Source organism: Rhamphochromis longiceps, linkage group LG20 (assembly GCF_057381845.1).
Source record: "Rhamphochromis longiceps isolate RC_006_pf linkage group LG20, R_longiceps_female_GT1.1, whole genome shotgun sequence".
Classification (NCBI taxonomy): Eukaryota; Metazoa; Chordata; class Actinopteri; order Cichliformes; family Cichlidae; genus Rhamphochromis; species Rhamphochromis longiceps.
This window is the reverse complement of record NC_140576.1, coordinates 6988935-7013019: the sequence shown is the minus strand read 5'-3', so window position 1 is coordinate 7013019 and position 24085 is coordinate 6988935. Positions and strand designations below refer to the sequence as shown.

Genomic DNA, 24085 nt, shown 5'->3' with positions numbered 1-24085 from the left:
ATCCCTGGTATTAAGATATAATACTGAGTATGCTTTTTTTGTTTGTTTGATTGTCTCCTATCTGTGTTGCAGTGTGTTACTATAAAATAATGAGCGGCATATTTTCTAGAACGTAATAAAAGTATTAGGCAATACCTAATTTTTAACAATAAGTGTCAGCGTACAACTACTAACACCAAAGCACTTTTTTTTTTTTTTTGCACATAAACGATACCACCACACCGAACCACATTACGGTCATCACGTTATCATACCCACTGAAAATACACAATTGTGTTCCCATAGTTATGGATTCGATTTACCCAGTTCTAGTCATTTGGTTCAAACAGCAGATACATCATGTTGACTCTATTATTTCCAACAACATCTACTCCAAAACATTTACATGATAAAGTATATACATTTGTACAAGTGAAGGACAACTTAAAGAAAAAAAAAGTCAGATGAGAACCTATTTTTGGCATCTAAACATAAAATGCAGTGGTGATTTACCTCTTTTGACATTTATGTTACTGTGAACAATGTCACATATGCTGTAAAAGAAAAATGTGTTATTACTTATTGCACAGTGCACCCCCAAAAAAATTGCTTTTGCACTTATCAGCGTTCCAAAAAGCAAAGTCCAGATCATGTGTGTTCAGCATTGCTTTGACAATTATATTGTTACAATGCATTTTGCTTTGAAGACTGAAGACGTAAACTTTGTTATGTTATCTTCAAATATTAGATGGAACAACAGTTCAAGCACAAACTTCTGGCTGCACATGAAAGTGCATGAGCACACTGAAAATATCTCAGAATCAAAATTGATCATCAAAATATGACAAGAGCAGCTAAACACATATTTAACAACCCTAGTCACGTAGTTACACTGCAGTAAGCTGATGCTGACAATAACTTCTGGGAAAGAAGATCCAAGATTTTATTCAGTCTCAGTGAATGTCACTTTCCATGAATTCCTCCTTGATGGAGTGCTTGCTCCGTGACACCTTGCAGTCAGGCATGTCAAAACCAAAGTCAGCCCACTCATCAGCAGCCGTCATGCCTGATGTCCCAACAACGCTGGACCTGTTGGGGATAGTGATGGTGTGGCGGACGCGAAAGTGCACAGCTTCCATGACCCGCTGGCGTTGCAGTTCCCCACCTGCAGCCCCAATGGCCGCCATTGCGGAGGCAGTCATGTTGCTGCTAGAGCGAAGTAGCTGCTGCCCATGATAGTCATGATGATGAGAAGAAGCAGGCAGCTGCAGGGGAGCGCCTTGTTTCATGTCCTGCAGACCTCGCCAGATGATGAGGCGGGACTGTTCTGGTATCTTTAGCGCACACAAATCCTAGTGAGGGCACACAGACATTGGAGGAGTTCAAGAGTGTAGCAAAAAAGCAAACACAAAGCAATAAGAGTGTGTCTTTACGTGTTTGCTTGAAAATGCAAAAGGAAGTCAGGAAGTATTAAGCCTGCTTAATAAGGTAATTCTTTGCATCATCACTAGTGGTCAGTAATTATCTGGGATTTGTTTGTACCTTGTTGCTTTACTTTTCTGTTTTGTGTCTCTTATTGCAGTTTTTTTTTTGTTGCCATTTTTACCTTTTCTTCTCTTTCTTTTATTTGTTTTAATAATTACATGTAACATTTCTTATTATGTCTATTATTTCTACTGCTTGTAGATTGTATGTGCAGGAACAAACTGGTTACCTCCATGGAGAGAGTTTGGAGATGGTAGATAGACTGGAGGCCTTGGGAAGTGAAGTACTCAATGAAGTTCTGACAGCCCAGACTGGTGAGAAAGCTGTATGGGGAGAAAAGAAGGCCTGCTTAGACCAGAGATACAACCTAAAACTGGGACTTAAACAAAAACATTACTCCTGAGAAAAGCTGAAAGAGAAAAACAAGTATTTTCTGGATTTACTGTAGTAATATCTATAGGGGGACAAGTCCCTATAGCTTATTCTAAGTAAAATAAGAGGGAGATTTAGGGCACAGATCTAAACTAAAGGATACAGAAACTATACATCTGAAGAACTGTAGTGAAATTAAAACCATAAACATACATTTATACAATATTAATGATTCATAAGGCCATTATTGCTTTGATGAAGAAGCTTTATTATAAATACATGAATGTTAACGTTTTGGTAACATACAAAGTAACTGGAAAAAGAAGCTAGCTGTACAATTTAACGGTTTAATTAACATAATAGTCTGCAAAAACAAAACGACAAATCCTGCTGTATCAAAAATGCTAAAATTGCAAGAGCAAGTCATATGACTGCAAAATGGACAAAATAGCTTACAAAAGTAAAATTAATTAAAAAGAAAAAAGAAAAAATATAGTTTAAAATTAAATAGAAATTAAACATTTCTTTTGAAGAAAAAAATCTGCTGCATTGCATTGCATTGCAAAGAATGGCTGTTTACACAGTGTCAGTGTGAAGGAATTTAGAACTAGGTAAGACACACAGTTTCTGCTTTTCATGTGCAGGTAACAAATCCATAGCAGAGGTTTTACAAGTCTTGAGAGGTTATGCTGTATTATTTAATGAGAGCTGATAAACATGTGATTTAAACACTTATATGCATCTAGCAGAAACCTGAAATAATAAATCCAGCCAGCTGAAAGCATTGGTGTTTTTCTTTTTCTTTTTTTCTCTTTTTTTTTTTTCTTTTTTTTGCTGTGTTCTGTTTTTCTTTTTTTTCTGCACGGAACAGGAACATTTTAATATTAAAGGGGCTAAAACTGAAAAAAACAACAACCCCCAAAACAAAAAATGTTCTTTTCACTTTTATTTTAAATATTACTGACTTGACCTTTCTACTTATCGTTCTTTTCCACTTTAACTGTGCCATGTATACACATTTTTTCCATGTTACCAAGTCTCCAGTGGGCTTTTACTATGGCACTCTCAAAGGGTGTTTACAGATCTGTATTGTTATTGCAAGCCTTTACAAAACAGCCACAACATTATGTTTAAAAAAAACAAAACAAAACAAAAAAACAGCTCAATCTTGTCACATTTTGTGGCAAAATAGAACGTTTTCAAAACACTGTTTGACATAATACTATGTAAACATGGCCAAGTAAAGTAAAGTATTCTTATGCCACTAGTTTACATTTAACCAGACAAGTGCATCTGATTGTCAAGCGGCCTTTTTTTTACAGGTGAGTAAAGGAGGAGTGTCATTGGAGGGTGAGGTACCTGACAAGGCTGGGGTCAGGGTTATACGGAGGGGGCGGGCTGCAGTGAGAAGCAGACACTATATTCTGACTGTTGTGGCCACCGTTCATTTCTCCATTTGCCTGCATGTGGTTGCTGTTGAGCATGTTTGGACCTGTAGGAAAGGGACGGGTGATCAATAAAACTAACAGCAGCAAACCTGGATAAAGTACTGTAACAGTTTTGGAAGTAATGTCTTGAAACGAAATCACACACATAGATAATCACCCATATGAGCCATGGAAGAGGGGGCAGTGTGGTGTTGCTGGGGCTGCTGTCCTGCGAGCTGGTTGACTGAGGGTGGCTTGCTGAGGCCTCCGTGGGAATGCAGCTTGTTCATGTTTGACAGTGGAGAATAGGAGGAGGGTGATGCCACGTGGCTCCTAACGGAAAAAGACGAATGTTGCAGAGATTAGAGAAAGAGTTTGTCTCAGTGTTACTGAGCATGACAGACACTTTACAGTTTGATGAAATACAGAAGACTCAATGTGTTTTGGAATTTTGCACTGTGTTGATGTTGTTCCTACATCATCATAACAATGTCACAACCAAACCACAATCAGTAGCCTAAATTTGGCTGAATGACGTAATTAAGTAATGCACTGCATTACTTTAAAGAAAAAGTAACAAGTAGTGTGTAATATATTACTTTTATTGAGTGTTGCTCAGTTGCAACATTAAACCTGGAATGACAATATTATGGTCATGCAGGAACAACAGCAAAACGGGCAAATCCGATGCACGTTCCTAATAAAATAAAAAACACAACTTTTATATGTAGAGCCAAATGAGTGTGTGTGCATTGAAGTGACTCACGGTCTCTGCAGCAGCTGCTGCTGTGCTTGTTGTCTGTAGGAGTCCACCAGCTGCTGTGGCACGAGCTCCACCAGCTCCAAGCTGTCTTTAATCTTCATCAGCAACTCAAAGTTCTCACGACCACGAACCTACACACAAACATGACACAACCGTTATCCTAAGCCATCAATGACTGCTGAATCAGTCCATCCAATAAAAATAGTGCTTTTGTTCCAACAATTTAATAAATTAGCAAAAAACTCACAAACTGTGAGTCTGACAGTTAGAAAGCTAATAGATGAATCTAAATTTTCTTATTATACATGTGTGAAAGCTCTTACAGGAATATAGTAAACCTCCTCTTCTCCATGCCGCCTCTTCCTCATGTTAATGTTTGGACTGGGAATGTTTGTTGGACTCTGTTTAAAATCTGCAGATAAGAGAAACAGAAGCATAATTAAGCAGATTTATACCACTGTTTTAGACAGCAAACAACCAAGCATGATGTACAACAACAATGATGCCGTTTCACATGAAGCTGATGTGCTGCACATAATTATTGCTAATTTCATTTATACAGAGGGGTATGAATATTGCTAATTTCAAGTCCTTGTTCCTAGTTGGGTTTTTTAGAACCACAATACACATATAAAATTTTACAGTCTTCCATTACATGAAACTGTAGCACGCTTTAGACCTGAAACTACAATAATACACATAAGAATGTACACCAGTTAGAATATGATTCTACAAATAAGAATAGTTATGAAATTATATGGCAAAGTACAGTATCAATTCAATTGGGTGTAAAAGATTTAATATCTGGGATTTCAGCTGTTAGTGTGTTGATCTTTATGGAGACTACTTATTGTCCAAATTTAGATCTTGGACATTCACCATGCTCCTCTGGGCTAGACTGTTTATATATTTGAAAACTAAATTAGGAAAACACAAGTGAATGAAACTTTAAAAGCTAAAATGATTGTATCTTTAACTGTTATAATTTAAAACAAACTTTTTCCCCATGAAGTCTTATTTCAACTCACTGCGCTTGTTAGCACTTCCATTTTTGGCCACACTCTCATTCAGGGCCTGCTGTTCCCTGAAGTGGTCCTCATCAGCTTTGCGGTCTCTGCCCGGACATGCACATATCCGACCTTCAAATGACCTTCTGCCCAACACTTGACCGCTGCAGAGATTATATAGAAGAAGAAAATGTACTAATTGCAGCATGTTTTAAAAAAGTGATGAAATGTCAAACCAAATATCTCTGTTTGTGTATGAAATATGAATTGTTGCCTTACTCCCTGGTTTCCAAAGTGATGATAATGAGGATAGGTCTCCTGTTCATGCCGCCCACACAGCTGCTGTTGCACATAAAATTATATAGGATGGTGGTAAACTCAGTCCCTACCTGTAACACAGAGCAACAAGGTTTTAGATTTTACTTTGCTTCCATTAGTGTATAAGTACTTATATCACCATAATATAATGGTGAGAAGTGTAACTGTAACTGTACACCATTTTAGGTCTCGGTATTTAAAAAAGCTCATTTCTTTTCATCGCTCAAGTAATTTTTTTTCAAAAACACCAATTCACCACCAGAGGGAGGTGTTGTAGCGCACGTTGATGTGATGAGAGACAAATGTACTTTATATTAACTTTTTCATGACAGACATGATGAGTCTTGTGCTTGCGTGGACATGTCTGGCATCTTTATTTATAGATGAGCCTCGTATTAAAATTCTTAACTGTAGCTGACTGTTTCTTTGACGTGTTCATCATATGTCTCGTCTTTTCTCTTGGCTTAATGTCCAAAAACAAAAGAAATATCTGCAAAATGCCCATTTTACAAACAACTAAATTTTATCAGAGGCTTTTTCTGTGTATCTTTAAATACTTGATACAATGCATATGTATATCTCTGCTGTTATGACCCGCTGCAGGTCAAGTACACTACCACCAACCTGTGGAGCCTCATACGGGACGATGACACTCTGCCTGCCAGTAACAGGATCATCCACATACTGGCAGAGGTTATTTCCCTCCACTCTGATCAGGTGACTGGCCGGAGCTGCTTGACCTGAGGAGATAAACATGAGAGAGAGTTGGTTTATTTAAACTTGGCAGATACCAGGTACAGTTTATTGTGTAGTATAATGTCCAGAAAACTGTTGTTCTTAATGATGCTTGTGGTTGTTAAGTGAACTGCATTTAACGTTCTGCTGCTCCCTGTTACTTGCATTTTACATGCTCATTCTGCAGTCCCCCATGCAAGCAAGAATTAGCCAAACACTAATGAGACATATAAAAAGTATAAAATATGTCAGCATAATTACTTATGTTCAAAAGAAGAGATTAGCAGATTGTACCATCATTGAAGTCTCGTCCTAGTTCGTGGTTGGGGCATCGTTTGACCACTTCAGTCACGTGCTCCGCCTTCTTATAGATGGGCATGGCTCTGATGATGCTGCCATGTGGAGGAGAGGAGGATAGCTTGATCTGGATTGGACAGGTTTTGGCAATCTGACAGTAGAGCTTCTTCAGCAAGGGAGAGTACTGGGTAGAGAAAGAACACACGCGGTCAAGTTTCAAATCAGTGGTCTGAACTTATAAATGGGAATTTAATGTGCTTGTGAAAAAAGCAAAAACAAATCAATCAAAAGGTCATGGCCGATGAGGCGTTGCAGTCTTGCTCCAGTGACTTTCGTCTCATGCTCTCAAGAATAGTTATATATAAACGTAATAAGAGAACACATTACACTACTAGTGACATAATTACAAAAATAATCTTTCAGGAGGTGGGACTGTTGTCTCAAAATTAAATAACCTACAATTAAGTCACCTATCAGCAGACAAAAAAATAAGTCTCTAAGAGACAGAAGACAAGGTGGACAGATAAAGAGCTGCGTAATATGATAATAAAAAAGTTTGGTGTAAAAGCAGCACACTATAATTACCACATAAAACCATGAATGAGAGCAAATGTTGTCAAATAAAGAGCAGAGGAGTATGAATGGAAGAGAGAAACACATCAGCCAGTCAGCAATAAATTTTCATTTGTGTTATAAAGGTAAATGTTGTGTAGCATGAATACATGATAATTACCCAGAAGACTTAGTTTGTGGGTAGTAATGTGAGATACTGCAAGTGATAGAGAAAAAGCGTAACTGTACACCTTCTCTCTGGACAATAGTATGAAAAATACAGTTTCTTACAGGAAGCGTAGCAGTCATCTAGTTAAAGTGAAATAAAAATATGCTGATCTGTGCACAACCAGTCTTCACTAATTCCTCAGTTTACAAGTATTTCCACATGCACATACATGCGCTTTCGCATGAATGTGCATGTGGAAATGCCATTACACATGCACCCAAAGACATCACAAGGAATGAAATGGCCTAAACATGCCCCAACACAATCACAAAATCTTAAAAATCTCTCCTGTTGTGATCAAACTACGACCTTCCAGGAAAAAAAATAGAAAGTCTGTTCTTTCCTGTGTAGACTTGCTAAAGTGAGCTTAAAATGCAAATGCGTACCGTATGGGAGAACTACAGCACTCGCAGGTCAACATTTGTGTTGCTGCATAAGAAAAAAACAAAGAGTCCACGTGAAGTTGTCTCTTTGCATTTTCTAGATTATAGAAAGCAAAAAGAAATAGAAACACAGAGAGAAGAAATAATAGAGAGAGACTCATGGAACACGGCAGGTTACATGATAAGTATAGGACAGTGTGTTGGCAATTCTAAAAACAAACAAACAAGAATTATTTGTGATAGTAAAGAAAGAAATTTATTAGACAAAAGTGAAGAATTTCATTCTCAGGTTATCTGACTCTCAGGATTCACGTATCTCTGCATTACAGAGGCCAACAATAAAAAGGAAAGGCCACATGAATGTGTTTGTGAGTTGGTTCAGTTGTAACTGATAGACAGCGGCTATCACGACCACACTATTCCTTTTCCCTTCTTTTTTGTTTATTTTTTGCCCTTTATTACTTTTTTAAATTTCATTTTTACACACACAGACATATTTCTTTGTGTGTAAATGTAGCTGTATTGGTGTCAGAAGTGCAGTGCTATTAAAAGAACTGCAGTATCTGATGCAGGAAAAGATGAGTGATGGACAAGTTGGGCTTTGTTTCAAAACACAAAAAAGGCACAGAGAGTAGAGAGGAAGAGGAAGAGAAGGAGAACAAATATGCCAAACTTGGATTAGTTGCTTTGTCACTGAGTTGGAATAAAAAAAAATTTTGGTGACTGAGAAAAGGAAATTAAGAATGGACAGAGGGGTAAAAGAATAAATTGTAAGAATACAATTTATTAATTTAAAAACGGAACGAAGCAATCTCTTTATACACGTCTGTCTGTTTATGCTTTTCTTGCAAGAAAAGGAGAAATTTGGCACGTATCCTGCTGGAAATCAAAAGAAGTGTAGTGTTGTGTTTAAAGTTGTTCGGATAAATAGTGGTCTCATTTTTTTTCATTTAAAGTTTCCTAAATGAAACTTTTAGGTAACTTGAAAATTAAGTAAAAGCTTCACCAATTTAGTGAAAACTGTTTTTTGATCGACTGCTTTTGTGATAAATTGTTAACTCTTATAATATTCTTTCTGACTTTCAGATGGACAAGTTTTGCGAACAGTGCTTTTAGCCACTGCCAAAACATTGTTTTAATGTACATGTTGTATTTCCTTTGGTCAGTGTGTCATTTTGAGAGTTTGTGATTTACTGCAGTAAAAGTGTATTAGATCTGTATTAGAAGCTCACATGTTTGTCTTGGTCAGAAACATAAATAAATCCACACCAAAAGACTCTTGTCTGATCAAGTTTAGAAAATTATGCCATAATGGTAGGGACAGGAATTTTATTGCCATCTGTCCATCCATCTATTCATCCATCCATCCATTCATCTATTCATCTTTGCTTCTACACGGTGGACCAATGGAGACAGGCCCTGACAGGTTCCTTGAGAAGAGGTGTTAATTGCCAAACTGTCATCCATACTCACAGGCAGCAGCTTGCCCGCTGTAAATTTTCGTAACAAATATCAGATTTATTTATGTACATTCATACACACACAGACACAGTGAGCTGATATACAGTACCATATAAGCTGACTTTTCATACACTGTAATCATCGTGTATTGGAAGTAAATTAGTATAGGAAACCTAAAAGTCACCCATGTTAAAAGATCTAATGAACCATAATGAATTATAATCTTACAATATAGTAATCTTTTTTGTCTAATCCAAAAAGTAAAGCTTAGGCTATGAGGGAACCATAAGAGCCTATTAAAAAAACATTTAAATAAATAAAACATAAATAAGATAAAGCCATTCGACTTTAGTGATTTTCAAGTAGCTATATGGAGTCTTACGGTTAACTCCTTTAGAGTATTAACATAAACACTGTGTTTCACAGAGTATTATGGGACACACAGCATGACCTAATGCTTAAAATATTAGCTTTCTCTGTGGCGCTTAGCTGTTATCAATTCAAAGTCCAGAACATCAACAAGAGCCCCTGTTCTATAGTGAAATTAGTTAAGATATTAGCTGATTAGGCTGATTTCTTTAAACACTGTATACTACAAAAGCACTTGTTTTACAGCACAAAACGATCAGTCCTCCAACTAGGAGCACATTTATTTCCCCTGTGAAATATCATGCGTCCCAAATGTGTGAATTCTCTTTCTCATCAACTCTGGTTTCCCACATTTGATGCTTGGCAGGAAAACCAATGGTGATGTGGCTTTGGATGATGCATCAGGAAAGGAAGGGAGGGATGCATTGTGCAGAACATGTTGGGACGTGTGTCCTAACGGAGAGAGGCTAATAGCTGGGAAGAGCAGCTTCTGACAAGCCTCTGTGTAGTGCATGCTCGAGCCTGCATCCTGAGTGTATCACACCCCTTCCTACTACTGCCACATACTGTACACACACAGACAGACACACAAACACTCATGCATGTGCATATACACTTACACACAAACTAAAGTCTGATTGTATGGAAAGGGGTCTTATTATATGACAATACTAAGGTGTTAGATCTTATTTCTAGCCATGGTGATGCTTGCCTGCATCCAAGCAGAAGAATCATCTTCAAGGGGCAGGAGAGTGGCAGAGTTTCAGAGCTATTATCACTAATGGATGCTGTCTTGACTAGACGTGGGTGGGGGTGGGGGGGTTGATTGCCAGAGCAGCTTAACATGGGTTTGGATGGACTAACTCTATGTGGAAATACTTTGATAGATGAGAAAACCAGGATTGTGTCTCCTCCTCTGTGTTCACCTGACTTCTCGTCTCTTTTCCTTTGAAAGGTACCAGAGTTGGACTAATCTAATGACAAGTTCTATATACCACAACCGAATGCTTTGTCAGTCACTAATGATGTCAAGTCAAGTTTATTTATTCTGTGCCAAGTCACAACAATAGTCACTTCGAGGCAAAGACCTTACAGTATTAAGGAGAAACCCCCAGTAATCAGATAATCCCTACTATGAAAAATAATGGCAGCAATTCTGATTAAACTGATAACGTGGAATGTGAGACGAAGGGATTTAATGAAAAATGCTCAATGGAATAAGTAGATATCTTCCCTTGAGAGGAAAAGGCAGAGGGGCATGAAGAAGGGCAGCTAGGAAGCTGCTCGTATTGAATATGCCCCTACGCCATTTGGTATTCCACATTGCCTGAGGCCACAAGGAATACACATGAAACTCCTGTTTTCTACATTCAGACAAGGTGACTCAGTCTTATAGTCATCCCTTTTTTTCAAACAAGTTCAAACTTGGGTCTTTTACTGAATTTCGCATAAATACGCACACCCATATTTGCATCCACATTTCAGACACACATAAATCCTCATGCAATCTTTTGGGTAATCCCCTACCATTAGTAGAAATGTAGTCATCCTGAGAGGCTTGACTGGAATGCCTTTTCTTTCTGATTATTGTTTTATTTACTTCACTTTCAGTAAAATTATTTACTTCACTTTCAGTAAAATGTAAATATGTTGTCATTTTATTGGGAAAGAGTTTATGTCTATATTCCAGGATGTTTTACCTCAAACGGCTGCATATTCTATAGGTATTACATGTGGTGAACTTCTTTTTTAACTATCTGTAACACTTCCTTTAAAGAAATCAATGCTTTATACAGTAGAAAATCATATATTATCATACTCCGTCATTTCACAGATTAAACATTTTCTTTTTTCCATAGCTATATAATAACACTTATAATTTGCCGGTCTTATAATCAGGCATTCAAGATAAAACAAAGCATTACAGTAAACTCCACCAAAGCTATGAGCAATCACCTAGTCTCTCTTTTTGTTCTAATCCCTCCTGTTTAATGGCAGCAGAGGCATCTGAATAATCACAGGTTTCCTCACAATCCTTTTCTGCTGCCTCATCATTTGTATCTTAAGTCGTGTGCCAGTCAAACACTCCTTTGTTTCTCCTCTTATAGCGCAGAGACACACACACACACACACACACACACACACACACACACACACACACACACACACACACACACACACACACGCACGCAAGACGCTATAACTTAAATTGTTAGGCAGTTTAAAAAATATATTTCTCTTCTGTTCTGTTAAAATTGTAGCAAAATACAGTTTTCAAAAACTATTAAGAGTTTTGCTGTAAAAACAAGAGGTCTGTTGGCAGGCTTTTATTGATTTTTTAATTAAAAGCTAAACGGTATTGTTAGAGTTCTTTTTCGGATGTTATGTACTTTCTGAATGAAGTCAAAAGATGCATTCTGAACTTTAAAATGGCACCGTAGGTAGAAAAAGGCAGGGTAAATAGTAAGTATCACATTAAACCAAACAGGTCACAACAAGTTTTCGGATCATTTCATGGCAGTAAGTCATCAGGTCAAACTAATATTTTTGTGCATGCTTTCTCTGGTTTCTGTGGATGTGTTTTGGCAGAAGATTTAATGAAATGGATGAGAATAGAAGTTAGACAAAGGAGATGACAGGTATACTCAAGGGCAGGAGAGAAGAGCAGAGGAGAGAAGAGGGGGAACTTTAGGCGCCAGAGGTGACAGCCATGAGTGTGTGCTAAGACCGGAGGAAGAAAGAGACAGAGAAAGAAAAGCAACAGGTCAAAGACCACAGTTCCAATGTCCAGAGGAGGATCTTCTTACATCACTGAGGGCTGAATGAAGAAGCTCACCATGCATGATTAACTTTAGCAAACACATACGCAGAGGATCTCAATCTATCACACAGACACATTCACAGGCCTCAATGCACACAGAGACAAACACACACACACACACACACACACACACACACACACACACACACACACACACACACACACACACACACAGAAGGAAGTGTGCTTTATCTTTCACTTGTTTCTGGGAGGTCAACTGTGAGACAGTTGGAGGTGACACTTTTTGAGGAGAACAGACTTCTCATCAGGTCATAACAACACACACAGCCTCTATTTCACCTACCCCTCACCGCAATCACATCACAAAGTAGTTGTGTGCATTGCGTTCATTAGAATTGATAATTGGTGTGTAAATTTCCAATACTCATATTCCTCTGATTTTTTTTAAATTATTTTTTAAAATACTACCTCAAAAGTTTGAATTCCAGCTGAAAGTTGTTAATGTAGCTCATTCTAGAGGAGTAGAAGAGGCAAACATCACATCCAATGTGAATTTTTATCCCAGTTCAATCAAGTAGAAATCAGTCTACACGCAGTTACAGTCAGCTAAGAAAATAACACAATGTCTACATTTTTGAAGTTGTGCTACAATGTGTTCAGGCATTGGCTATAAATAAAGACCTATTGATATTGACCAAAAAAAACCAAAACATGACGATGATTTTTGCCATAATCAAGCAACCTTAAAATACTATTTGTGTAATTACATTATCATTAAAATGGATTATTGCACTGATAAAGTGAAACAACACATGAGGCAGCAATTTCTAATATACTCAAAGACAGTACACCAAAATATATTAATCAAAATAACCTCTAAATTACATAAACTCATATGATATGATATTTTTATTTCTCACTCGAACTACTTAAAGAAACCAAACAAAGTCTTCCAAAAGACTAACACAGAACAGACTCATAAAAGGTGAGTACAGGACAAGATGAATCACTGAGTCGTGCGCTACTTTCGCTTACACATAGCACGCCTGCACATGTACTGACTTGAGTGAGTGTCCATGTGAACGAGTGTCTTTGTGTGCATGTTTATGTGTGTTCAAGGGAGTTACTTAGTAAGACAGAGAGCTAGAAAGAGTAAGAGAAGCCTGCATGCACAGACATACACCAGCACACATCATAGCCACAACAGTGTGTTTGTGTGTGTGTGTATATACTCACGGTCCATGTGGCTGACTTGGCTGTGCTGGACTGCTGGAAGGACACCTGGAAGGCATGTGGCCCAGGGTAATCGGTGTTAGAAGGGATGGCAGGGGCAGGCGACAAGCCCTCAAAGGTGGAGTTGGGCTGGGAGTAAGGTGAGGGGGTGGGCACGGCCGACGAAGAGGCGTTTTCGGAGCTGTAGGGGCTGGTGGATGTCGCACGGCTCCCCAGACTCTCCATGCTGCTGCTCAGCAAGTTGTACTGGGACTGTGAAGAAATGAAGAGAAAAGGCAATGAGGGAGGTGAAGAGGTAGGGAGGGGAAAAGGCAGAGGGAGGACACAGGTAGAGGTGTCACAGAGACAGGGGCTTAGAGGCTCAAAGGAAGGTCGGGTTACACTTGGAAGGGAGATGTGGGTAGTGCGCGTGATGCACAGTGTGTGTGGGGGCATGCGTAACTATTTTATGATTTATACATAAAAACGACATCAACAGGTGTGTAGAGGTAAATCTGTGAATGGCACTTGCAGTGAGGTCCACACTGTACCTTCCTCGGGGCTATAAGAGGTGTAGAGTTGTAAAACACAGGAGTGATCTGCCTAATTGCCTGCCATTCTCTTTTCTCTCTTCGGTATGATGGATGAAAAAAAAGATTTGATGTACTGAACTCTGCTAGTGTCTCGTGTGAGGCCTGCATTTTGTTTTTAAACTCAAAAGCTACAGTAGAAGGAAAAAGTATTAAAAACATGTGATTTCAAAAAAAGTTAGAAAACACAAGCTGCAGTCCACCACAGTCTACCTCCTGCTCTTCAAACTAAAACAATCTGTGAATAACATGAAACCAATAGATAGTCAGTTGACTGAGACAGAACAAGAAAAGTCGGCAGCAAAGAATATTCTGAAAACCAAAAATAATCTTTAGTGTGAAAACACATTCCTGGATTCATCCCTGTTGCCCGCATTGTGCACGTGTCAAACAACTGAAGCTGATGGCAGCTTCCAGTTGAACCGTTTCTATTCCACACACATACCCAAAAAAACCCTCCAAAACCAAACAAAAACAAAAGCCTTTACCTTCTTCTTCACGTAGTACATCCTCTACTGCTTTGGTCTCATTTGTCAAATCTTCAGTCAGTCAAACGTCCAAACACAGCAAACCAAAGAGAGTGCTGGACCAGAGCCTAACCACAGAGTTCAAGCAAGGTGTGCATCAGTGGACATACCACGCTCACTCACTCACACATAGGCGCATGTACTGCCAGGACAGGGAAGAAAGGTGAGGACTGGTGAGGAGAGAGAGAAACGATAGACTGAGATGAGAGGAGAGAAGCAGAAAGGGAAAGAGGGATGGGAACCCAAAAAATTGTACGACATTCTAATTATGGCATGCCCGGACATAGACGGCAATGCCGGGGTGCATGTACACACATGCTCCAAAACACCTTGTGAAGGCCTGCACTAAGTAAACACTGTCTGGTTTGACAGAGAGAGAGAGAGAAAGAGAGAGACAGAGACAGAGAGAGAGGCAAGAAGAACAGCATATGAAAGGACAAGCGTTCAAGGGTCAGATACCCCCGCCACTCAGTCATACCCCCACAATCAATACAACATTAAATTAGCACAGACTTTTCAAAACTTTGCTAGCCTTAATAAAGAAGGATGAAACTTGCTTAAGTCAAAATCCATCCATGAGCATGTAATTACAGTGAATATCGTTAAACAAACTGTTTCATCTAAGGTTGTGTGGGAAGGTGGATTAGGGTAGTAATATTTAATTAGCACAAAAGCAGTTATACCACTTATAAATTGTCAGACTGGGACTAGTTGAAAAATCTATAAACTGTGACTGGAAGTAAGATGAATCTGAGATGAATCTGAATTCACAGGGACATTTATCTGAAGAATCATGTGTCACACGGGAAAGCTGAGTGATCATTTACCTGGCCCACCACTGCACTTCTCCTTTTTTTATTATTGTATTTTGTTCTATTCACTTTCCCCATAAACTGAAAATATATTGGATCACTTCACCACACGATCGTTCCCCAGGGCTCTTCTACTTATTACTTTAAGTTTGAGCGCTGAAACTTACAAGGACACAAAATTTAATACAGTTACACAAGGATACGTAAACCTCGTGTGTTTCTATGCCATGGTTCAGCAGCTGAAAGCAAAAGCACAGGTCAATGTCCAAGACTTAATGCAAACGATGCAGGTTAAATGAGGATGCACGCATGCGTGGGACTTTGGAGCCATACATTGACACTAACGTGAGTTTATGTGAGATAGCACCTCACACAGGATACAACTGGGATAAACAGATAAAGAGGGAAAATTAATTAATGCTTAATAGACATGCAATGTAATTCCCAGCATTCATATCAAATGTCTTAAATGTATAATCTTACAACAGAAAGAAGCACATTCATAGCATCAACTTAGATGAACGTGCATATCCTTTTTTTTTTTTAAAACATGACAAATATCAGCATGAATGCTTTTTTTGTCTTCTCATGAAAAGTGCACACAAATCACTCTGACATCCCTCTAGTGTCTTAGCGCTTACCACCTTTGAAATTTTCCATCTAATAGGTATTATCAAAGGGGCTTTAGAGGCACAAGAGAAGCCCAGGTGTATGTGTCAACAACAGAAAACGCCACACACACCCACGCCTACGCCCCCACATAGACACACACACACACACACTGAGAAAGCAAGAGAGACTCACACTCACAGGTGCGTTGTGCTTGGTCTTAATACCTAAACTCAATCCATAACAAGTTGAAACAGAGCTAAAACCTCCACTGCAACTATGTGAGTAAATGTGTTTGCGCGATACGATGTGTCTAAGTGTTTACACTTCCCAGCCCAGCAGCGTCTGATGTCCCCTATGGGCAGTCATCCTGGTAGCTGCCACTCAAAGAAAAGTTTTAAAGGCTTAAAACATTTACTTCAGGCAGCAGCAGCAACCTTCACCTGTCAAGATGAGTGAAACATAATAGGCTGAGGATAAAGAGACAGTTTAAATCCTAATGACCTGTTTTCAGAGCCACTTACTCAATGAAACAGCCTTCAGCACTTAACAACACAATATCCCAACTATTTATATTTTCCAATTGATTTAAGGAAACAGCATGACCAAAAAGAATAACTGTGCTGCATAAATGAACGGTCTGGTATTATATCAAAAGTGAAGCATGTCTAAACGACACCAGCCATGTTAAACAGAGGTGAGGAGAAGTGGAGGTAAAGAGTAGTGTGCGGTGTAAGAAGGTTGCCCTCTATTGGGAATATCTCCAAAGAGCAGGAATAGGATATAAATTTCATTTTCACAGTGATCTGTAGACGCTGTAATTCTCTGTAGAGAATTTTCAAGCAAAAAGTAAATCACGTTAATGTTTTGGTCAATTTCTAAAACCCAGTGATTAATATTGGAATATAGTGGTATGATAAGGATGTGTTTGAGAGTTCTGCTTGTGCTTTATCATAGAATTTCCATAATAATCCAGTTTGACAAAGTAGTGATAAAACTATCGCCATCTTTCCACCAAACTAATCAAATTGTTTTAATTCAAGAGCAGCTCCAATTCAAGCACATCTTACACATCCATGCGTCTTCGCAGCATGATGAGTAATGAGCACTGCCATTGACTTGAAAAACAGTTGCTCTACAACGAACACCAAGTTTCAAACAAAGTAATATGAGATATTCTCCTCTAAGTGTGCAGTTTCCAAAAGCAAAAAGGAAGGAATATGACCCAACATCAGCAAATTACACTCGTTCACTTACCACATCCAACAGCATCTTACAGCTTCTAAAAAAATAAAGTGTGTTTCTACGATGTCTCTCATAAGACTCTGTTCAAGGGTGACTGTAATAGCTGAGTTCTCCATTTCTAGGTGAACCTGCTTTAAAGCAGGGCATGATGGAGGGAAAAAAGATGTCCTGCCTCTGTTCTCCACTTGTTTCCCTTACTTTACTGGGCCTTCTCCTTGTTCTGCATCTAACAACAAATCCTTGCTCCACCTCTTTTCTTTCTCTCATGACTATTCATTAACCAGCTTGGCAGGCCCAGACTTGCCCAAATAAAGATTATATCTGACCAATACTCCAGATCAGAAGAAGGGGGGGGGGGGGGGACACTGAGTGTAGCTGGGAGTTCCTTTTGATTTCATATTGAAAGATCAAGTGGTTGGAGTGAACAATTAGGCAAAATGAAAGTGTATATTATAATAAATTTTGTAAAACCTGTAAAAGAAACTGTAAGAAAACTGAGAATAAATTAACTGATAAAACTGCTGTTGACTCAGCTGGAAGACCGTGTAAACAGAATTCAATGTGAAATGTATTCAAATAATTTAAAGCTCATTTATAATATTTTACTCAAAAGACACCATAAGTGAAACAGATTTTTTAATTTATCTGTATTTTGAATCTATTTGTACATTTTTAAGCTCATTTTGAATTTGATGATAGCAAAACATTGTCAAAAAAGGGAGCAATTAAATAATGGAAAAGCCCTGCAATCTTCATCATCTTATGAATAATTAAGGTAATCCATAATATTGACGCTGTTAGAGTCTCCCAGAAGTAAATTATTGTTGGAATAAAAATGTATGTCGCACAGTGAGAAATGTGACCTTGTCCTGACCTTTTAATTCTGCAGACATCAAACTGAAAATGAGCAAGATTTCACAGGACTCTTTGAAATCCTTAAATAAGAATGAATGGATCACCAGCAAGTGTGACACCTCTATAAAAGCTTACATTTTGCCTGTGTTCTGCGCTAAACCATTTAGCACAATTCCACAATCTTCCTAAGAGTGGACATTTGTATAAATTCATCTCAAAATTAGAATATAAAAGACTAAAAGAAATTCCCCAAAAAGAGCTACATCTCAAATTCTGCAGACCTTAGGTAACAGTAGAATTAGAAAAGGACCGAACAGGTATGGCAGGTGTGGAATGGTTGCCCAGAGAAAGCCTCTCCCATCTAAGAAGAACATAGCAGCTGTCAAGAACAGAACCTGATTATTTTGCAGTCATTGAATCAACCATACCAAAGTATTCTAGAGTCAAATGTGAGGCCATCTGTCTGATAGCTAAGGCCTTAGCTGAAATTTGGTCATCTAACAATGATCCCAAGCACAGCAGGAAATCTACAACTGAAAGGCTAAAAAAGAAAAGAATCAGGCTGTTGTAATGGTCCAGTCCAAGTCCAGACCTCAACCCAAGTAAATGCTTTGGTGCATAAACAAATGCCTCCAAACCTTAATGAGCTGAAGCAAGGCTGTAAAGAAAAGAGGGCCACAATTCCTCTACAGTGATGTGAGAGACTGATAGTCACAGAAAAAGATTCACAGGACTTTACAGAGTCTTGTTAAAAATAACTGCATTCTTCAGGAAACAACGAAAATGTCTGTCTTTCATCTTGTGATATATATAAGTTTTAAAGAATTTGCAATACATTATACTATGTTTTGGTCACTTTTTTAGGTTTCCCAATTGGGTTTTTTTGTAAATTGGAATGTAAAAAAAATGCATTTTTTTCTGTGGATGGTAAGCCCAGCAGGTGAATACACCTGCACAGTGTGTGCATGCTTGTAATGTACACACAGACACACCCCAGCCTACAGATGGTTCTGCAGTGGAGCAGCAAGGGGCTGTTGCTTGATATTTAATGACCATTCTCCACGCACACACACACACACACACACACACACACACACACACACACACACACACACACACCTCACAGTCCCTAAAGGCCACCCAGAAGGGAAATAGAGAGGGGAAAAGCTGCAGAGGAGAGGGAAACAACACAGAAGGGAATCTCCTCAGCACTGGAGGGAAAATACAAGTAGACAAAAAAAAAACATTCCTAGATGTGTGCGTGTGTTCTCACAAGATAAACTACCACATCCTATAATGACAAGAAAAACTTAACAGATTCTATATAAAAGCAAAGTCTGACCACAATGTGTGAGATGAACTCATTTTCCTACCATAACATTCTCGTTCATGTCTCTCATATGATAGACATCCATGGAGACCTCTGCAGTGCTGTGGTGGTTCCCCGGGTTGCTGATAGACGGCACTGGTTGTTCACCTGGCTGGCTGCCTGGGGGGAGCTCAAAATAGGTACTGTCTGGCTCTCTGTGAACACACAATGCATATAAGATGATTATTGAGATGTGGGATTTCAATAAGTAATTATAGCACAAGTGTGTTTTTGTATCATTTAATAGAGAGAATTATATAAAAAGAAGAGTTTGAAAAAAAAGACTTTTTATCCATGTAAGTCATAGAATACAAGTATACCCTTTATCTCTACCAAGTACTATCATTTTTTATCCTTTCTTCCTTAAATTGTAACCAAATATGATCCTTTATATTCCTTGCGATCAATTATTATACAACCCGATTCTTTTCTTTTTGAGCCTTCCAGCTGTAGATTTCCTGCTGTGTGTCTTAAGAAGGAAGACAGCAGGCAAATGTGGGTTTTCCCCCTTTTTCTCTTGCTGCTTAGTTTAAAGATTTTGGACTATTTGCTTATCTTTATTCTTTCAGCGCAATAAAAATGAAATATCTGATAAAAAGAAATAATTTTATGGTAATATACTTTTTTCTTAGCAAATTTGTGAATTTAAAGATATCATCCTACTTGCATAAATAATCTGTCATCCAAAATAATAAAATATCATAACATGAGAAATCAAATCTGAAATCTCATAGTGACAGTTTTGTTCTTTTTGTGTGCATTATGCAGTAAGAAATATTGTCATTTTTTAACCAATAAGTATTAAAACACAGCAGTACTTTTTAGCGTTTGCTGAATAATGCCCACACAGAGGAAAAATAAATAAATCAGCTGTTAGATAAGGCAAGTATTTATCTTTAGCTCTAGTAAACATATTAAATAATTTCACTGTGTTATACAGAAAAAAGACTTCACTTTCCTTCATATTATGTATAAAATTGTGGCATTAAAATTATTCACATATTAGGAATTGTAATTTGTAAGAAAATAATATTTTAGATAATGGAGAGATATATCATATAATTAACTTGATACACTTACATTTTTAATCAGATTAATATATAATTTGGAAAACATGATGGGAAGTATATCAGTTTTCAGTGATGTTGACACTCACAGGGAGCTCCACAGGTGTTCAAAGGTGCCTCCTTCTTCAGTAACAGTGGACTGGGACATCTTAGAGGATGGGTAGTCTGGCGAGGGGCAGACCACTCTACAAAGAACACACACAGGCACGGACAGTTACACAAAGATCTATTTTCTTAATTAAAAATGTAGGGCGGCAGTTACTGAAACAATTACCGAAAAACTGACTTTTAACTTAAAAAACTAAAACGTGCAAGTCCAAATATATGGTCGTTTTTTTTTCCCATGTTAAAAAATATATTAGACAAAAGTTCAAAACACAAACGCACATTCATCCAGGTGTGATCGCACTAATGTAGTCCCACTGAGGTGGCACAAGGTGTCGTGGGGCCTGGGCTTGCCCGGGCCTGCCTGACTCATCACCGTCTCACTCCGAGGGGAGGCTTCTGTCCCTCAAAGGCTGAACATCACATCCTCCGTCTCTGTCTGGAAATAATGCCTGCACTACAACTCGAAAATGTATTCAGACTGGAGTCGCCTAAGTAAAAACGCAAGTCAGGATAGCTCTGAGTAGATGCGCATCTGGTTTCCTGAGCGAAGCGGTCTTCACGGTTCGCAAGATTAACGCAACTTTATTCAGAAAACATAGTATCGCCGCTTGTTAAGTTAAAATGATGGCATGATTGTGGAAATTTAGGAAGGTACTCGTCACATCCGGGCATGTTTGCAGTGTTAAATAAGTATCGAGCTGTCAAAGTTAGCCTCGTTTGCAAAAACCTAGAATAGAAGCATAACCGACTACAGGCCTACCGGGAAAGGCGATAAGGGGATGTCTTGATTTTCCATTGAGTCTCCAGCTCGATTTGCTGACGAACACATCCAACTGAAAATCCTGTCGGGCATATTTGGTCCTACAAACATTTTTTTGTGGGCCTACCCACTGCTGCCCGCCATGGCGGCGTCACATCTCCTTAGTAACCCCTCTGCAGGATTGTGGCAAAAACTGTGGCAAAGGTGCAAGGCTGAGAGAAGTAAATTGCAGTACATAAATAAACGCAAATCTTCGGTGTTTTAGCCAGTGTGGCTGGAGATACAGATTTCAAATTCTATGAATTTAGGAGTTTAAGTTTAATCTGTAAGTCTACTGCACCCTATAGTCTTATCTCCAGGTAACAGAGGTCTTTTCACTTTGGTCTGTACGGAATCGATTGACGATATCCAACCCAGTAAACATCTAAAGTGATGTCATGTGTCCTGAACAAAGGCTGCTTTCCTTAGTTTCCTTACTTTTTGTTGTAATTGTTTTTGTGGCCATTAAGCTTGCGGATTATGCGTGGCACAAAAACCATTGCATTTGGCATTAAAACAATAGTGAGGCGCACTGCGCATCTTTAAGAGACCCCCGCACACGTAAGTGGACACTTGTAATTTGGAACTGTGGAGCTGCAGCTCAGCTGTGTGGCTTCAGGTTCCCGCTGTTCCCGCGGAGTATGCCGCCGCAGAAACCAGCTCCCACCAGCTCGTCCTTCAGTGCCGCCTTGAAAATCCCAAATCAACCAGTATGTTCGCACAGGGGATCTGACAAAGAACCAGTGCGATACGAGCAGCAGAAAAGACAGCAGCTCCGCTCCCCACTTTGAGAAGCTTAATTGGCATTCCACCTGGACACATAGCCTACCTCCTTTTCACTTAGCCCGCACCACAGGGGGAAAAACTTACACTTAGCCCGTTTTTTAACTGATCAAGATAGATAGATAGATAGATAGATAGATAGATAGATAGATAGATAGATAGATACTAAAAGTCGATCATTCAAACCTGAAAAAAGCAACCCCCCCCCCCCCCCCCCCCCCCCAAAAAAAAAAAAACAACAAAAAAAACCAACAAAAAAACCCCCAAAGGTTCAAAATGAAATAGGCCTATTGAATGAAAGTACCGTTGGCACGATTTGGTATGTACTTGTTACTTGATTTGAACATGATTTTATATACATTTTTATCGTAATTGTCTACTTTCCCATGATAAGAAACATTACCGTTTTATTTCAATAAAACATTGCTAGTCGCCTGACTCTCGCCCTCCTTTTGAATATGACATTGCGCCTCTGTGATATTCACCTGTGTCTATTTTGTATCTCCACTCCAGGGTTACAGCACCCATGACAACACACATACACACACGGTGCCGTCCCAAGGGCCATTTTATTCGGAGAAAAGTCTTAATTGAGAATAAATCAATTTTTAAAAATATGGTCTTAGATTCGATGGCCTTCCTTAGGGCCACGTGAAATATTAAGGATTCATAGCGTTGTCGTGGTTGAAGTATTTGGATGTCACTCCTTGTGCATATTGAAAGTTTTACCTTGAAATGTATCCTAATAAAATTAATAAAGAAATTCAAAGACAAAAAGTATAAGTGGGTTATTCAAATCAAATAATAAATTGCAACACAGGCCTTATAGTCTGCATAGGCTCTGTTTGCTGTACGCTGATGCTTTTTCAAAAGGCCTAGTATTAAATTTAAATCATTATTATTATCATCATTATTGTTAGCGGGCCTATTATTTGTATTGGCTACTGCCCTAAGAATCAGCCATGTGAAAAAGACCATTAGGCTATCCAAACCGCGACCTTGATCAACAAAATTACTAAAAGGATTTTAATGTAGACAGTAAATTTTACTTTATTTTTTACATTTCACTCTTACCCATCCTTTGACATTTCTCAATACGTCTTGTGAATAAGCTTCGTTTAAAACTCAGCCTAATTGTCACATTTTGGGAGGAAAAAATGCTCATAAGTAAAATCCAGACCACCATTTGTAACATATAGCTCATTAAACATTAATAGACGTGAGCCTACCTGAAGGTTATTCTTATTCCAATCCAAACACCCAGGAAATATGTTGCGTCCAGGAGCTGTCTGTTTATTATCGAACGTGCCGAGAGAGTGACCCTCCATAAAAAATAGCAACAAGGGAAAAAAATGGAAAAATCGATTGACTCAGGTTGATAACAATGACTGAAGTTGATTGACTTTTCTGAGAAGTAATATTAACCGGATTCAAGAGGAAAACTGATTTGCATGCTCTCCAGAGAAGTGTGATCTTTGCTGAGGGTGACCGAGGAGGAGGTGAAGCGTTTTTTGCACTGGGAGAGCAGGGAGGCGGTAGCGCGGTTTAGCCGCATATAAGCGGGAAAGCTTTGGCTCAACCAGGAGATGATGCTGGGGGATAATAAAAATGCGTTAGGCTTCCTTTTACTTATACATTCAAGTATATATATAAATGTGTTAGGCTGCCCTTGCTTATACATTCAAGTATATATATATACAACTGTAGGATACAATTAAGAACGAAAGAAACATGATGGGGAAGAACTTAAGGCAATGAGCGAAATGAAAAACAATGTATCATATTCTAAATTACACTACACGATTAAAAGCCCATGACCCTGTGATGATAATATGATGCTTATAGGTTTGTATTGATTTGGTACAGAAACACACACTCACGAGCAGTAGGAAACAAGGCAAAACACACTTATGAACTACATTTCCCAGAAGGCAAGAAAACTCTAATAGC

The 24085-nt window shown here is 38.6% G+C and overlaps 1 protein-coding gene across 5 annotated transcripts; it reads right to left on the bottom strand.

Annotated features, from left to right (window-relative positions):
* Window positions 1-76: 76 nt before the first annotated feature.
* Window positions 77-23605, bottom strand: tp73 (tumor protein p73). 5 transcript variants are annotated; one of them, XM_085394773.1, is made up of 14 exons: window positions 23365-23605; window positions 20535-20630; window positions 19383-19533; window positions 13396-13644; window positions 6381-6567; window positions 5976-6091; window positions 5313-5422; window positions 5055-5197; window positions 4350-4438; window positions 4030-4157; window positions 3430-3596; window positions 3196-3328; window positions 1694-1787; window positions 77-1331 (listed from the first exon to the last, which is right to left on the bottom strand). In XM_085394773.1, exons 2-14 carry the CDS (start codon window positions 20591-20593, stop codon window positions 933-935), a joined length of 2025 nt encoding a protein of 674 aa, XP_085250899.1. In that variant the 5' UTR covers window positions 20594-20630; window positions 23365-23605; the 3' UTR covers window positions 77-932. The 5 variants fall into 5 exon arrangements, with proteins under 5 accessions (XP_085250899.1, XP_085250900.1, XP_085250903.1 ...); XM_085394774.1 differs by having other exon boundaries at window positions 3442-3596; XM_085394777.1 differs by lacking the exons at window positions 19383-19533; window positions 20535-20630; window positions 23365-23605 and adding an exon at window positions 17167-17324.
* Between the last annotated feature and the right edge of the window lie 480 nt (window positions 23606-24085).